General features: G+C 44.3%; 1 protein-coding gene and 1 non-coding gene across 2 annotated transcripts; one reads left to right on the top strand and one right to left on the bottom strand.

Annotated features, from left to right (window-relative positions):
* Positions 1-4,256: 4,256 nt before the first annotated feature.
* TRNAA-CGC (transfer RNA alanine (anticodon CGC)) lies at positions 4,257-4,328 on the bottom strand. The gene has a single exon. It is a non-coding gene; the product is annotated as a tRNA-Ala (tRNA).
* Positions 4,329-4,682: 354 nt separating this feature from the next.
* On the top strand, positions 4,683-5,636 carry LOC105101217 (olfactory receptor 6Q1). Its single transcript, XM_010994322.2, has one exon. The coding sequence runs from the start codon at positions 4,683-4,685 to the stop codon at positions 5,634-5,636; it is 954 nt and encodes a 317-aa protein (XP_010992624.2).
* The last annotated feature ends 9,651 nt before the right edge of the window (positions 5,637-15,287 follow it).

Raw genomic sequence — 15,287 nt, 5'->3', positions numbered from 1 at the left:
TGGAAGCAAGATAATAAGGTCTTCCTGGAGTGTACTTTAAAGTTTTCAAAGAGCCTGCAAATCCACTATTCACTGATTCACATAACATCCCCAGAGACAGGAAGGGCAAGCATTATTCCTATTTAGAGATTAGGAGCTCAGAAAGTTTGATTCCCACCTCAGTTCCTTTTTGCTATCCTGGGCTCCCCAGCTTGCCTTGGGCCTGGGGTCTCTGTTGTACGTGATTGGAGACCCTTCCCATCTTTTCTTACGCCTGCATTTCCCACTTGCTCCTTTCATCAGGAAACTATATGAGTAGCTTTGAGGAACAGATCTTACCTATTCAGTACTGAAGCCGCTAGAATAATGAAACAAGTTCTCAGTTAATTGATCAGGTTTGGTTTTAGGAAAGCCAACCCCTAGGGAGGAGGTACTGAGGAAAGACTGTGGGCTCTGGGGTCAGACTGGGCTGTGTTCTCATCTGGACTCTGCCACTTCCTCGTGGTGGAAGCAGGGCTCGTGGGAGCTCCCCGTGGTGGGTCCCTCTCTCCCCCTCTGCAGCTACCTGGCGACTGGGGAAATCTAGGGCTTGGTGGAGCTTGAGAACAGCTGATGTAATACAGTTCTCAGGAAATTTAAAATTAAATTCAGTAGCTAAGAAAAAAATTATGTGTAAATATCAATGCAACTTGTTTCACACCCAAGGCCAGTGAGAGTGGGGTACTCCAGGCACACAGGCATCATTCTTGCAGGCACCTGTGCCCTTAGAGCTGGCTGGCAGGAGGGTTGCCTGGACTTCAGTATCCAAATTGGATGGCTCTTCTGTAAGTACTGGTCGGCTTCCTTGCCTTCCTATTTCCTTGAAACAAGTAGCTGGAAGTGAAAAGGAAGCAGCATTCTGGGCCAGCATAATGCTCAGAGTATATATTCAATTTTTTTTATTACATCAATGTATTTATTGCATGCAGACTGCATCCAGTGACTCCTTTTGGCACTGGCAACACAGTGATGAGCAAACAAAGGCACTATCTTCAAGGAGCTTACATGTGTGTGTGTGTGTGTGTGTGTGTGTGTGTGTGTGTGTGATTATAGACAAACAGATAAATATCTAATAGTTGATTATGAAGCTGTGACAAAAAAAATCAAGGCAAGAAGGGGGTCAGAGAGTGATGGGAGTTGCATTTTCAGTTAGGTGGTCAGAAAGGGTCTCTCTGTTCAGGAGAATTGAAGGAAGTGCAGGAGGAAGCCACACAGAAAGGCAGAGGGAACAATAAGAGCAAAGGCCCTGAACTTTCACTTAATGCTATTTCCTTCCCTCTTTAGACCAGCCCTGCAAATATGCGTATTATGCCTTCCATTTGGAGAACAGAAAAAATGAGGCTTAGCAAGATAAAGAACTTTTCTCAAAATATAGCTAGTACTTGATGGAGCCAGGGTCAAACTCAGCTCCTCTGATTCTAGAGATGGTGCTGTGAACTCACGGAGCTATCCGTGTGCTTTGAAGTGAGATAACCATTGCCGTCATGTTGCAGTCAGCAGAGAAGCAGGTGTGTGGGGAGCAAGAGCAAAGAGGAACCGGAGAGCAGGACCCTGGGCTTCATCTCCGCGCCTCTCTTAGCCCCTTCTGCCTGCCCCATGGCCCCCACCCACCATCGCCCGCTCACTTTGGTTTGGTGGTTGTTTTCTGAAATCACTGTCTGGCTCTTAGTAAGTTTATTTTCCAATTCCTTTCACCTTTGGGGGCAAGTCTCCTCGAGGCCAGGTGGAGAGAGTCGAAACAGGGAGACATCCAGCCTCTCTCTTCAGGCTCATCACGTAGCTGAACCTGCAAAGAGCTGTGGGAACCTAGTAGTAATTTCCCTGCATGGGCTCCAAACTGTTTTTCCATATTTGCTCAGGAAAATCTTAGCCGAGAAAGCAGCATCTTTTGAGGACATAAATGAGGCCAGGTTCCTCTGTGTTGCCCCCTTCTTATTCAGTGATCGTCCCTTATGACTCTCTCCTTTTTCCACTGGCTGTTGTCCCCTACTTGACGCTTGGTTGATAAAGTTCTCTCAACCCCAGAGAGGAAGCCGATGCAGTTAATAGGACTTGGAGCCTCCTTGTGCCCTTACAGGTCACTGGAGCAGGTGGGGAATTCCTCCAGCCGGGCCCTGAGCTGTAGAGAAATTAACCTCACAGGCAGGGCAGGCAGCCAGGGTTGCAGGTGTGTCATTCGGTGACATGAAATGACAGAGGGAGATGGCCTGGTTTTGGGGGAAAGCACAGACTTCTGTGTCAGATGCACTGGGATTTGAGTCTCATCTCTCCCGTTTACTGTCTGGATCTTTACGGAAAAGGTCTGATGTCCCTGCCCTAGGACGCATAAATCGTTTTCCTCTGGGATCTAGGCTCCTTTGGTCGTGTGGCTCTCAGTCCACTGAGGTTTATGATGTTCTGAATTTAGCCTGGGAGTAGGGAAAGAGATAGTGGGGACGGTACATCAGCTTCCTAAGAATCCCAGCCCACAAGTGAAATGCATCACTGGCTGGAGGCAAGAGGGTGGAAATGTAGCCCCTTGCTCAGCTGTCTCCAAGCAGTGGCCCCACATTGAGGAAGAGAGTGTGGATCTTTGCTGTGTGTATTTATGTGTGTGTGTGTGAAATATCTGACTTCTGTACTCCTCCTTCAGCTGTTGAATAAGAAAAGCAGGTTCCTTCAAGGTAACATCTGGATTTGATACAACCCCCCTCAGGTTTTGGCATCTCCCCTCTAAGTCATGGATCAGAGAACTGAAATTATTATAAGGTGACACCTGCTCTGTGCCAGGTCCCATGGTGGATGCTGGGAGCACCTGCTCTGTGCCAGGTCCCATGGTGGATGCTGGGGGCACCTACTCTGTACCAGGATGCCCCTCTGGTACATCTGCGATGGGGCCTGGCACAGAGCAGGTTTCCTGTGCGTTTGTTGGCCTGACCTGCATACAAGTTTGGAAGAATGAAGGATGGAAAAGTCTTCCCAGTGAAGATGAAACTATTAAACTCGAGTCACAGCTGGAAAGCTAGGTAAGATTTAGAAATAACACCAATTCACGGATGAGGCAACCAAGCTAGTCAGTTGTAGACTCAGGGCTTGATCCTAGATCTGTTTGACTCTAAATCTTGTGCTTTTAATGACTATGAAAAAGAACGAACATTTCAGAAAACTTTGCTAAGAAACCCGTAAGTCAGGCTTCTGCAACATCCATGTGCAGCAAGGAGGGAAGCACCGTTCCCAGGATGCTACATTATAAGCCAAACTGCAAAGGGGAGAAACGGGCAGGAATTGTGCTCTGAAATTTCCCAGCACCAACAGAAGCATGAAGCCTCTTGGGCTGCAATGCAGTGATTTGTCCAGGAAGCCAGTGTTTACAGACTGCCCACTGTGGGGCTGGCGGAGCACGGATTTAGGTGTGGTGAAGGTACTCGCAGGAATCTGAAGACTTTGACCTTGTTTGTTCCTGATATTGTATCTCTGCATGCGTTCATTGGTGGGAAATCATGAAATGTTGAGGTCAGAAGGAATCTGCTTGATTATTTTTAGGGGGAAGAGCGAGGGTTTTAGACCTTGGCAAGCCTGGATTGAAATTCAAGTTCAGGCATTTGTGACCACAGGCAAAACACTGTTTTCCTCCAAAGGGTCAGAGATATTGAATAATTTGCCCAGGGTTACAGAGCCAGTATGTCATTATTATAGTTATCCACTGCTGTTGAACAAACCACTCCAAGGCTTAGTGGCTTAAAGTAACAACAGTTGGTTACTTAGCTCACAAATCTGCAATGTGGGGACGGCTCGCAATTAAGGTCGGCGTCAGCTGGGCCAGCTTGACTGGGGCTGGAGGGTCGATTCCTTGGATGACCCAGGCCCCTGGCTGGCATGTGGGTGCTGGCCGGCAGCGGGGTCTCAGCCAGGGCTGAGAGCTGGGGGACCTTAATTCCTCTCCACCTGGGCCTTTCTGCAGGCTGCTTGGCTTCCTCACACCATGGTGGCTGGGTTCCAAGAAGCAGGAAGAAGAAAGAGTTTCTTAAAGTCTGGACCTGGAAACTGGCACAGCATCACTTCCATATTATTCTGCCATTAAGGAGCCACAAAGCTCATATTCAAGGAGAGTGGCCGTTGGCCCCACTTTTCTTTTACAGACTCTCATTACTTTTTTTGAGGGGGTGGTAATTAGGTTTATTTATTTACTTATGTATTGCTTTTTCAAAATCCCTCCTGCTTGCTTATTTATTTATTTATTTATTTATTTATTTATTTATTGGAGGAACTGGGGATTGAACCCAGGACCTTGTGCATGCGAAGCACATACTCTACCACTGAGCTATACCTCCCATCCCCATTTCTCTATCTTTTATCTCACTAACTTACACTTATTTTTCAGGTTCCCATTTAGACAGCCTTTCCTCCAGGAAGCCCTCTCTGATTCCCCAGGACTGCTTGAGTTTCCCCTTTATTGCCTCCCACGAACATCCTGTCTTATTTCTATCTAGCACTTTTTTTTGTACTGAAATTGTCTGTTTCCTGGTGACCCTCATGGATGATACATGTTTTGAGAGTAAGGATAATATCTTGACTTCAATTTCCTCACTCGAAGTGAAGGAGACTTCAGGCCAGCATCTCACAGGTCCTCTCTGAGTTGTCATTATCTACGAGGTGTTGAGTCTACTGAGCTCTGACTCCTACGTATGCAGCCCTCTACCCCAAACCGAACCCACATAACCGAGTTTGTTATGGTGGGCTTTGCTGAAATGCATGAAATGCGCCTCCTCTTCTTTGCGCTCTTCCTCACCGTGTACCTGCTCACCTTGGCGGAGAACTTGGCCATCATCGTGGTGGTGGGTTTGGACCAGCGGCTGCGTCGACCCATGTATTTCTTTCTGACACACTTGTCCTGCCTTGAAATCGCGTACACGTCAGTCACGGTGCCCAAGATGCTGGCTGGTTTTACTGGGGTGAGGGGAAGCAAGAATATCTCCTATGCTGGCTGCCTGTCCCAGCTCTTCATCTTCACCTTCCTGGGGGCAACAGAGTGTTTCTTACTGGCTGCTATGGCCTATGACCGCTACGTGGCTATTTGTATGCCTCTGCGGTATGGGGCCTTGGTGTCCTGGGGCACCTGCGTCCGTCTGGCAGCTGCTTGCTGGCTGGTTGGCTTCCTCACACCCGATTTGCCCATCTATCTCATGTCCCGAATGACGTTTTGTGGCCCCAACGTCATCGATCACTTCTTCTGTGACGCCTCACCCCTGCTAGCCTTGTCCTGCTCGGACGTCTCCCTGAAGGAGACCACAGACTTCCTGGTCTCTCTGGCTGTGCTCCTGGCCTCCTCCATGGTCATCGCGGTGTCCTACGGGAACATCGTCTGGACGCTGCTGCACATCCGCTCGGCAGCGGAGCGCCGGAAGGCCTTCTCCACTTGTGCAGCTCACCTGACCATGGTCAGCCTCTTCTATGGCACTCTTTTCTTTATGTATGTCCGGACCAAAGTGGCCTCTTCCGTCAACTTCAACAAGGTGGTGTCTGTCTTCTACTCCATCGTCACGCCCATGCTCAACCCGCTCATCTACAGTCTTCGAAACAAGGAGGTGAAGGGAGCTCTGGGCAGAGCCTTTTCCTTCAGGTCTTGGAAAGGTCAGTGAGGAGGTAGGTGGAGACCACGTTTCCTTGCCTTGGCTTTTTGGAAGAAGGATGGTGAGGACTATGGAAGGGAGCAGAGGCCTAGGAGGCAGGTGTTATGAACTATGTATTAGTTAAAGTAAGATGCTAATCTGCTGTAACAAGAGAGACCTAACTATAATGTAGCTTAAAGAATGGCAGAGGCAGGAGAGGGCATAGCTCAGTGGTAGAGTGTATGCCTAGCATGCATAAGGTCCTGGGTCCAACCCCAGTACCTCCGTCAAAGATAAATAAATTAAAAGAAAAAAAAAACCTAATTACCCCCCACCAATAATGATAATAATAAAAAGAATGGAGAATACTTTCCATTTCCTGCCAGAGTCCAAAGTGAGTGCTCCAGGTTGGAGGGTGGCTCTGCCCAACAGGCGTTCAAGGCTCCAAGTTCTTTGCATCTTATAAGGTCAGTGTCTCCTAGGATATTGGCAAACTAAGGCCTGTGAACCAGATCCAGCTTGGGACTTGTTTACAGTGACCTGTGAGCTAAGAATAGTTTTTAAATTTTTAAAAGGTTGAAAACAAATCAAAAGGAGAATCCTATTTTGTGACACGCAAACATTTTATGAAGTTAAAATTTTGGTGCGTGTACATCAAGTTTTACTAGAACACCATCACACTATATGTATTGTCTACGGTTGCTTTTGTGCTACAATGACAGAGTGGAGTGGTTGTGACAGAGAACATTTGCCAACTCCCAATCTAGGGCCCTCTTATTACCTACATGGCCAACGTCAGGTCCCAATGGACAAGAAGGGCTTGGATGGAGCATGGAGGAAACAGCCCGTATCTTGAAAAGTTTCTCCACTAAATGTAGCAATCACCATTTCCATTCACCTTCATGGGTGAGAAGTTACCCACAGGTCACAGCTAATTGCAAGGGAGCTATGAAGAGTTGTGTGAACCACACTGACTCCATTTTATCAGCTCCATCTCAGGCCCCCAGTCCTAACCCTTCCCATTTCTGCATTTCTGCATGATTGAGCTTTAGCCTATTAACAAGGAATGCACCCAAGCCAGGTAAGTTCCCTGTCAACCTTGCCTTCATCTAATATGAAAACTGGAAGAATTCTTTTTGCTGATGCAGATGGCTGATGGCCTTGGAAATGAAAGGAAAATTCCTGTTCCTGGTGGTACAGACGTGCTTCTTCCTAGTAATCTGTTTCTATTGATTGATTGATTGAAGTACCCTTAGTTACAATGTGTCAATTTCTGGTGTGCAGCACAATGTCCCAGTCATGCATATACATACGTATATTCATTTTCATATTCTTTTTCATTAAAGGTTATTGCAAGATATTGAATATAGTTCCCTGTGCTATACAGAAGAAATCTTTTTTATCTATTTTTATATATCATAAGGGTGTGGGAAAGGATAAATTTGGGAGTTTAAGATTTGCAAATATTAGCCACTATATATAAAAAAGTTTCTATTTTAGCTTTTACCCCTTTATGTTCCCCTGCACCCTCTTCCATGCTGTGCAGTGCCAATGTGAATGCCCCTGATCATCATCCACCTGATCCTGCCTGGATGTAACTTACCAACAATAAATTTCTTAACTGCACTTTATGGAGTTGCCTACTTCATTTGTTTAGTCTCAAAGTTCCTTCTCAGTTCAGAGGAAATTACTCAGTCTCTCTGTCTCCCAACAAGAGTCTATAGTTAGGCAGCCAAATACTTGCCACAATTCGATTATTGCGGAAAAAAGAGAGAACAAATTTTGGTAGACATCCAGCAGTTTCCACCACAAAGTCCCCTGAATTACAGCTGATTTCCCATGGGATCCATGCACTTATCTTCTGTGTATCTACATTCTCTTATTTGCAATAGAGACCAATCCTCCCTCTATACAAAATGGTGCTTTGAAAATTGATTTAGGAAGATCTCTATGGCAATTTCAGCTCACTTGAAGTGAGGCTTAAAAAGACAATTATAATCCAGGTAGTTTCCTGTAAGTAGAGAATTGTATTCCTAAAGACATTTACAGTCATCATTTGAATGTGGACTTCAGAAGCTACAGTATGTGGAAGAGGAAAATGCTGAGCTTGAGATAAGGTAGGGGAAGGACAGAATTTCTGTGATGGTGTTTCTCAACTGGCCAGTAATGAGCAGATTGCCTGATGGTCCCCGTAGCCTCAGACTCCACCTTCCCCCACCCCAACCCAGTATCTTAGCTGTTGCCATTTTAATAGTTAACAGACAGGGCGCAAATTACAAGTTTTGAAAATCATCTCATTTGCTGAATATAATATCAGTAGTGGACTTTATGTTCTTTTGGATAAGGGCAGGATGCAAAAGCTATGCAAAGGTGATGATCTTTCAGGATCAATTACAAGAATATATCTCAATGAAACAGAAGGAATAGATACTTTCAGGCACTGGACCTGAGTAGATTTTAACACAAAATGATTTTGGCTTTTAGGTTCCTGGCTAATTGGAAAAAAGCAAAATATACTGGGTGTATTAGTTAGAATTTTCCAGAGAAACAGAACCACCAGGATATCTAAATCTGTATATAAGATGTATTATAAGAATAGATGTATTATAGGAATTGGCTCATGTGATTGATTACAGGGGCCAAGAGGCCCCATGATTTGGCATCTGCAAACTGGAGAACCAAGAAAACTTGTGGTATAATTAAGAAGAAGCCTGACGGCCTGAAAACCAAGAAAATTTACAGTGTTAAGTCTCAGGCTAAACCAAAGGCCTGAGAACCAGGAGGGCTAATGTCCAAGGGCAGAGCAAGATAAATGTCCCTGTTCAAGCAAAGAGCGAATTTGTCCTTTTTCTGCCTTATTGTTCAATTCAGAACCTCGGTGGATTGGATGATGCCCACCTGTCTTGGTGAGGGCCATCTTCTCCACTGGGTCTACTCACTCAGATGCATTCTCTTCAGAAACACCCTCACGGACACACCCAGAACTGATGTTTTACCAGCTGTTTGAGCATTTCTTGTCCCAGTCAAGTTGACACATAAAATTAACCATCACACTGGGTTACGTAGTTCTCAATTGTGGTAACAGAAAGAATTCAAATTCCAGCACAAGGAATGTTTTCTAGATTTTGAGGACTAGTCTAAGAATAACTCTATGGGAAGTATCAGCAAAGCTTACAATTTTAAGCTTCTGGAAGAAGAAATCTATATTTTGAGATAAATTACATAAAATGGTAAAAACTCTGAGGCATAGTCTCAGAAAGGATTCTATACATGTGAAAGTAAATCTTATTTTGATAAAATCTGATATAAGAAACTAAACTGAGAAAAAGGCTCCTTTGTGAGTGCGATTATTTACATTGTAAAACAATCCATCCCTTAAAAAAACAGACCTGCCTTCCAGAATCTGAGTTCCTGGTGAGATATATGATATGTGTAGGTATTGACAATTAAAGTTTTAAAAGACACGGCTAATGGCCCATCAATCTGCAATGAAGATGTGTTATGAAATCACGTCAGGGAAAATGCATCTTTTTGTAAATAGGGGGTTTCTGAGACTATAATTTGTATTTTGGGGATGTGTTAATTCGTAGAGGGAAACAGAGTTATGCAAAGTGCTAGCTTAACAGAGACATACTTCACTGGTACCCAGAGAATGTCACAGAAAGTAATCCCAGAGAGAAATAGGACTTAATTAAGATAAAACTCTGTAATGAGTGCTGTTTAATCTTGTGTTGCCCACTCTGGGTATCAGAATATTGGCTTAATTGTTAGCTAGGGACTAGCTGGTAACTATCTTGGATAAGGTCTTTTGACTTGGAACATAGTGAGCATGACTGGATCTGCACTGTGAAATCGTCACTCTACAGTTAGCTGTGTACCATCACGTAACACTGTCAAAGGGCTTTGGCACATGCCTGTTTCACTAAGGCCCATCTGGACTTCCTTCTGTGGTTCCATATTCTTTTTATCCCTTGCACCTGTGCTGGGACTCCCACTGCTTTTTTTCAGGGTCCTTGGTCTTTGGTTAGTCACTTGTTTTTCAATATTCGCATTCCAAGCCCTCAGTAACTGGTTTCTCAGGCACATTTGTCAAAACGCTGGGTTTGATTGTGTTACAGCGCGCTCTCTGTCTTTTTCTAAATTGAGTCTTCTTTACCTATATTCTTGTTTCCTTTGTGGCTTCATTCTCATTGGTCCCGATAACATTCTCCACCAGCCATGGCAAGAAAGAGGCATTTTAAATACCTCTCGGCAGGGACTTAAGATGAATCTCATGGCTCATAAACATGGATGCCTTGATACCTTGAGACATTTTGTGTTAACACCATTCAGCAACATCTTTCCCTAGGAAACAGTCCAAGAATGCTGTCATTTAATTTATTAACGCCCAGTTATCGTGGGCTTCGTTAGCATCCCCACACACTCATGGAAGAGTTTGCTCTACTACATTGGTGACAGTCACCTGTCCTCATTTACCCAAAGACAAGCAGCTAACCAGAGCAGGTTCAGGTTATGTACTTCTCTTTTTCCCTTCTTTGAGTTTTATTGAAATATAATTTGCATCCAGCACTGTAAAGGTTTAAGGTGTAAGGATAATTATTTGACTGACTTACATCAAGAAATGATCATCACAATAAATTTACTGAATATCCATCATCTGATAGAGATGCAAAATTAAAGAAATGGAAAAACAATATTTTCCTTGTGATGAGAACTCTTGGATTTACTCTTCACAACTTTCATATATAACACACAGCAGTGTTAATTATATTTATTATGTTGTACATTACATCCCTAGTACTTATTTATCTTGTAACTAGAAATTTGTACCATATGACTGCCTTCATAAAGTTCCCCTCTCCCCACCCCACGCCTCTGGTAGCCACAGATATGATCTCCTCTTCTGTGAGTTTGTTTTTTTGTTTGCCTTTGACGTAGAATTGACCTACACTATGTTGGTTTCTGGTATACAACATAGTGATTTGACATTTCTGTAAATTTCAAAATGATCAGCATGATAAGTTTAGTTGCCCTCTGTCACCATACAAAGATACGACATAGTTATTGATTCTATTCCCTACAATGTACATTTTATACCTGTAACTCTTTTATTTTGTAACTGGAAATTTGTACCTTTTAATCTCCCTCACCTATTTCTCTCCCCCTTCCACCCTCCTTCCTTCTGGCAACCACCCATTTGTTCTCTATATCTATGGCTCTGTTTCAGTTTTGTTGTTTGTTCATTTGTTTTGTTTTTTAGATTCCACATATAAGTGAAATCATACAGTATTTTTTGTTTTTTAGATTCCACATATAAGTGAAATCATACAGTATTTGTCTTTTTCTGTCTGGCTTACTTTACTTAGCACAATACCCTCTAGGTTCATCCATTGTCACAAACGGCAAAATTTCTTTTTTAATGGCTGAGTAATATTCCATTGTGTGTGTATATACTACACAGTCTATATCCATACATCTACCGATAGGCACTTAGGTTGCTTCCATACCTTGGCTATTGTAAGCAATGTTGCAATGAACATAGGGGTGGATATATTTTTTCAACTTGGTGCTTTTTGTTTTCTTCAGAGAAATATCCAGGAGTAGAATTGCTGGATCATATGACAGTTCTATTTTCAATTTTTTGAGGTATCTCCATACTGTTTTGCAAAGTGGCTGCACTGATTTAAGTTCCTCCAACACTACCATTCTTGCAACACTTCTTATTTGTTGTCTTTTTGATAACAGCTGCTCTAACAGGCATGAGATGATATCTCACTGTTGAGTTTTTATCATCTATTGAGATGATCATGTTTTTAGCCTTCAGTTTATTAATGTGGTGGACCACATTGATTGATTTGCAGATATTGGACCGTCCTTGCATCCCTGGGATAAATCCTACTTGATCATGGTGTATGATCCTTTTAAATGTATTGTTGAATTCAGTTTGCTAACATTTCATTGAGGATTTTTGCATCCATGCACTGGGGAGCACAATGTGGGGCTCAGACCCCTCGCTCCTTGGGGAGAACCTCTGCAATTATAATTATCCTCCAGTTTGTGGGTTGTCCACCTTGGGGTGTGGGATTTGACTCTACCATGTTCCCTCCTTTCCTACTTGTGGTTACTTCTTTGTATCTTGAGTTATAGAAGATCTTTTCTGCTAGTCTTCAGGTCTTTCTTATCAAAAGTTGCTCTGTAAATAGTTGTAATTTTGTTGTACCTATGGGAGGAGATAAGTTCAGGGTCCTCCTACCCTGCTGTGTTGGCCACTCCCTATTTACTTCCTATAAAACAGTTTCACAGTAGACATATTTAGTCTACTCTAATCAGGTTGCATTGAAAATGTTAGCTCACAAGCTCTTTGCTTGTAAAGACTATACTTTAGCCATTCTAAAGTTCCCTCCCCATGACCTAGCTTGTAGCAAGGGTCTCATAAAAGTTTCAGTTATTCAGCAATCAATCAAGAGATCTAGGTTTGCCATTATGTATCATTTTTTTTTGAATTATTTAACAGATACTATGTGCTGGGTAATATTCTAAATGCCTTATAAATATTAATTCATTTGTTCTTTATTGATAACCCCACAAAATAGGTGCTATTTTTATCTTCCTTTACACATGAGGAAACTGAGGTACAGAGAAGTTAGTAACTTACCCAAAGTCACACAGCTAAGTGCATGGCAGTGTTACGGTCGGAAACTTATTCATCTGACTCTTAACATCTGCACAGTGATGCCCTGGGTTAATTGGGCCCCTGTTTCGGCATCAGTTCTTTATCTGTAAAAGGACAGGATGGACTTGATGACTTTATATATTTACCTTTTGACCATTTAAATAAGTGCTGAGAAACTTCACACATTTTATTTCATTATCACAATAACCCAAGGAGAAAGGCTCAGTCTCATTTTACACAGGAGGAAATCGAGGCTCAGAGAGGTTAAGCAACGTGCTCAAGTTCCTATGGCTACAACAGGGAGGAGCCAGGAGGATCTGAGCCAGGTCTGTTTGACTTCTTTCAACCATTCTACCTTGCTGAAGATCTTTTCCCAGAAATTGATTTATTTATCCATCAAACAACTATTCTGCCCCCTCTTTGCACCGGGCACTGGCTGGCTGCTCAGGGGTTACAGAATGAATTAGGCCAGATGTTTCCATCAAGGACAATATTATTTGAAGATGTGTCTCATTTCCCTCTCATAGAGTGAAATACAAAATAGAATCAGCTAAGTGACAAGGAGGGGTCTGGACCAGTGTGATACGGGCTCAGAGGAAGGGGTATTTTCGGTGGTGAGCTTAGGGAAAGCATCCGTAAGAAGGTGATACTTCTTACTGTTCACTACTGATTTTCTCAATTGAGATGATGCCTTCCAAAAATTTGTTCTCTCGTGTTCTTTTCAGGGTGGAGAAGGATGATGTAGCATCTGGGAAAGAAGAGGCAGGACAGGAGGCTTGCCCCTGATGCCAAGATGGCAAAGACCTTCATGGCTACTGTGTCTTTGCCTCGGGCACTCATGTGGGCAGGGATGAAGGACACCCAGACACAGGAGCAGACCAACATGCTGAGAGTGATATGCTTCGCTTCATTGAAGGTGTCAGGTAGCTGGCGGGCTGGGAAGGCCACCAGCAAGCTAACCAGACTAGGCAAGCCCAAGTAACCCAGCATGGCATAGAACAGCTCCAAGGAGCCCTCATCACACGTCACAGTCACCGTGGACCCAGGCTCTGTCGATTTCACAGGTCGTGGGGGCCATCTGGTCACCCAGAGTGTACACAAGGTTGCCTGGACCAGGGAACAGACAATGGGGATGGTGCTAGGGAGAACTGGCCCTGCCTACTTCCTAATCCGGGTGTGTGGCCCGGTGGTCTGGAAGGCTGCCACCATCACGATGGTCTTGGCCAGCACAGTGGACACACAGATTGTGAAGGTGACCCCAAAAGCTGCCTGCTGTACAGCACAGGTGAGGGACCCTGGGTGACCAATGAACATGAGGGGACAGAGGAAACAGAGGGCCAAGGAGGACAGCAGAAGGTGGCTGAGCTGGCGGTCATTGGCACGGACAGTGGGGGTGTGGTGGTGCCCGATGAAGATGCCTAAGATGGCCAGGGCAAGGAGGAAGAGCAGGGCCGTGCAGACAGCCAGCACTGTGCCGAGGGGCTTGTGGTAGGACAAGAAGTCAAGCGTTTTGGTGATGCACTGATGACCCTCCCTGGTGGGCCACTGGTCCTCAAGGCACTTCTCACGTGTAGCGCTGTCTAAAGGAAGAAAGAAACTGGGTCAGAGAACAGCATGGAAGCTGCTGGAAGCTTTCCCATGGTCAAGCAGTTACACAACTTGCGATGGCTTTCCCAGTAGATTCAGTGTATTTCAGTCTTGTTACAGTGGGCCCTTCAGATTGCCTGATGTCCTCAGATTCGGCGCCAAAAACACAGATGGCCAAGGGCCCGACAGCTGCTGCTTATCACGTATCCGACTGTGGTGAAATAACACGGACATGGCAACCTACAGACGCTCTGTCTAGGCTTTGTCCCTTTGGATTGAACAACCATTGTGGCCATTGTGGCAATGCCGTAATTCATAGTCACAGCTAATTTACTTATGCACTTATACATTTATCAGCCTCTTTTCATGTAAGGAGTGTTTATAGGGGTGCTTACTATGTACATAGACTCTCCCTTTAATGGAGCCACCCTTTTCTAAATCACTCCTTTGATAGAACTTAGAGCTTTGCTTTCCATAGTGATTTTTTAAACATGTACATTTCCCTTTTTTTGTGTGTGTATGGGGGCAGGTAGTTAGATTTCTTTCTTTCTTTCTTTATTCACTTATTTATTTTTTAACAGAGGTACCAGGGATTGAACCCAGGACCTGGTGCATGCTTGGCATGCACTTTACCACTGAGCTATGCCCTCCCCCGACTTCCATAGTGATTTGAAGAATAGGCTTTGTGGCTAGAGTTCTGGAGAAGTGATATATTTCTATTTAACCTCTTTCCTTGATTTGGTTATATCTCCACATTCCTAGACACTCTGTTTTGATTCCACGTCTTCCTAATTTCTAAGCCCAAGGACTTCTTCTTATTTCTGCCATCCTCTCTTAAGCATCTGTTGGCTGCTTCGCGGTGCCTTTCTTTTCAAATGGGTGAGAAGTAACCCCAAAGTCCCCATCTTTCCCCTCCTGAGAGTTTTCAGTGTGAGAGGAGACATTTCCCCAAACCTGTGGCTTCAGTAACTCCCCGGATTCTGAATCTGGTCTTCCCGATCCACCCTCTTTCCTTCTCAGTACACCCACCACCTGTTACTCTCCCCCAGACATGCACTTATGGCTTCTCTACTTAAGTAACTCTGGTGGCTCCCCATTTCCTCCGGGACAGAGTTCGTGCTCCTGAGTCTGGCAAGCGAGGCCTTCTGTGATGTCACCACTTACTTCCTACACCTCCCATCCCATCAAGTCACTCTAGCCTCCTACTGCTTTCACGCCTTAAGGCTTCACTAGCTGACCCCTTGGCCTGAACTGTCCTTATCATGCGTCATTGTCTTTGAAACCCTACTTGTTGTTCAAGGCCCATGTCACATGCCACCCGCTCCAGTGAAAGTCTCCCCACACATCCTTCATGAGAATCGTTTCTCTGTGCTTTCACGACTCAGTGCTTGCGCTTTATTAAAGCAACTGATTTTACTTTA

Source organism: Camelus dromedarius, chromosome 12 (genome assembly GCF_036321535.1).
Source record: "Camelus dromedarius isolate mCamDro1 chromosome 12, mCamDro1.pat, whole genome shotgun sequence".
In the NCBI taxonomy this organism is placed as follows: Eukaryota; Metazoa; Chordata; class Mammalia; order Artiodactyla; family Camelidae; genus Camelus; species Camelus dromedarius.
Note: the sequence above shows the minus strand (reverse complement) of the source record. Positions and strands in the feature narration are given on the sequence as shown.

What these genes read in the sequence shown, in the direction of transcription:
- LOC105101217 (XM_010994322.2), top strand. Translation starts at nt 4,683, where the DNA reads ATGCAGCCCTCTACCCCAAACCGAACCCACATAACCGAGTTTGTTATG.